This window comes from Cyprinodon variegatus, unplaced genomic scaffold, assembly GCF_000732505.1.
Source record: "Cyprinodon variegatus isolate N-32 unplaced genomic scaffold, C_variegatus-1.0 Scaffold274, whole genome shotgun sequence".
Taxonomy (NCBI): Eukaryota; Metazoa; Chordata; class Actinopteri; order Cyprinodontiformes; family Cyprinodontidae; genus Cyprinodon; species Cyprinodon variegatus.
In genome coordinates, this window is record NW_015150727.1 from 75,757 (window position 1) to 77,916 (window position 2,160).

Consider the following 2,160-nt stretch of genomic DNA (forward strand, 5'->3'; position numbering starts at 1 on the left):
CGTCGCTGCCAGAAGATGGCAGCAGGGAGGTGTTATTATATTTGGGCGAAAATGGCCGCTCCCAGGCAATGAAAATTATTGTTCGCATTTTTTTACTTATTAACGCTAAATTCATTAAATCACTGCAATCTTCAGGGTTCGTACACCTTTTCCAAAGTCAAAATCAAGCACTTTTCAAGCACTTTCAAGATCCTTTTTAAAACTTTTTCCAGCAGCCGCCTCGCCAAGATAGCAATACTAACATTACATTATCACACCGTACTCTCAGTCACTCAGTAACTTAGCCTGTGAATTCCTAGCTAGCAGTTACTAGCATAAACAAAGTGGTGGTTTCATGGGGGCGGAGTCACACATGGAAATGGGCTGGCAGATCGCAGTCACACATAAGCGAGCAGGTTTCATTTTCGGGCTCTGTATTTGTTGCGAAAGAAATAGTTACAATTTCAAGCATTTTCAAGCAGTTCATCCAAAATATAAGCACTTTTCAAACCTTGAAAACACAACGTCAAAATTCAAGCATTTTTAAGGATTTCCAGCACCCGTACGAACCCTGTATCTTATTAATCTTAGGTATAAATAATGATCGATTGATTATTCCTCGCTGACCGGACTTTTCCTTTAAACGAATGAAGTTTTTGTGAAAAACTTTTTTTTCTCAGATTCTGTTATTTTCAAATTTGTCGTTTTTTGTTTTTTTTCTTCTTCTTTAGGCCGAGTCTAATTCAATTCACAGAGGTGGCTAACTGGTTAGCAACATGCTTCAGACAAACCGGCCACAACCAAACGTGCTTGCAAACCTTCCACCACAACAATCCCGCCCCCTTGATAATCGACCAATCACATTCACTTTATTCTATAAATTCAATATATAAAGTCGGGCACCATTCGGTAGAATTCGGAAATGCAACGTTTGGAACAGCCGCTTCCCTTTATGTAACATCAGAGAACGGGGTTCAGGAATCGTTTTGGAAGAAGTAGAAGAAGGTTTTGTGGGCTTTCTGGTGTCTCACCCTGGCACGCTGCTGCTGGCTGTGGTGGCGGAGGAGCTCAGCTCGTTGTCTAACTCGGCCAGCGCGGCGTAGCGGTCCTCTGTGCACTTTGCATTCTGCGACTGAGCTGGAACGGCACTGGACACGGAGGGAATCGGCACACCTCCCCCTGCGAGCAAACATCAATGACCATTAGGACAAAAAGCTGCTAAGTTTCCCCTCATTTCTAACTTGCAGGATGCCTCGGTATGGAGAGAACTCACAAACACAAAACATGAAGGAAAAACAAACAGAAGAAAAGGTTTGGAGCGGGCGGCAGGATAAAGGCCAGAACACACCGAACCCCATTTAGCATCTGATCCGACAGAAAATCTTGTCTTAAAGGTCGTGGCGTTTAGCGCTGATTGAAAGTCAATGCAGAGGATTCCCTGCAGGGGGCAGCGTAGCTCCAACTGAGATAGAGCCCAGGTATATTTTAGTCGGACTACGCAGCAATTCAGCAGCAATTTCATGGGTCTGACAGGAAGAGAGACGCAAAGTGAAACACATCCGCTTTGGAGGAAAATACTAAATAAAATCTGTTGATCTCACGGAGAAAGAGTCGGTTTGGAGTCACACATCGCGTTTATAGTGAGCAGGACAGACTGGAGCAAAAACAATGAATGAAACATTAAAACAGAAAACTTTCCCCATGATGGGAGTTCAGGAAACGGATAAAGTAGTAATCCTCTTTGAGCCTCACAGAAAGCAGTTTATTGCTGCTTTTCTGATCTTTAGACGTAGATCTCATTATGTTTTTAATAGATGAACATTCTGTTCTGGTTTGAGACTCGTTAAGTAGAACTTTGCTTTATAGAATGAACAGATGTTTTATGTATTTATTTTAGACGGTTAATAACTTCCATCTCATCAAGGACAATGGCCTGTGGGTGGCGTTCACGGACAAATTGAACGAGCTCATCGTACACGCAAGTAATGTCTCAAATGTCAGACTGACTTTCATGCGGCTCCAGCCTCCGATGTTTTCCTTCTGCTGAAATGTTTATCTCGTGTTACATGTGCTTTTCTTTTGCTGCGTTTTTTTTTTTTATATATATATCTTAAACTAGGGATGAACGATATAATCGGCCCCCTATCGGTATCGGCCTTAAAACTGAATATCGGACATCGG

The 2,160-nt window shown here is 42.5% G+C and overlaps 1 protein-coding gene across 1 annotated transcript in view; it reads right to left on the bottom strand.

The window, feature by feature from the left end:
* LOC107089961 (arf-GAP domain and FG repeat-containing protein 1-like) overlaps positions 1-2,160 on the bottom strand; it is a gene marked incomplete at its 3' end in the record, with an annotated part of 10,559 nt that overhangs the window by 2,388 nt on the left and 6,011 nt on the right. The window contains exon 7 of the mRNA XM_015383054.1: positions 1,011-1,158. Within this exon, the coding sequence (XP_015238540.1) occupies positions 1,011-1,158 (148 nt within the window). The remainder of the gene's footprint in view (positions 1-1,010; positions 1,159-2,160) is intronic.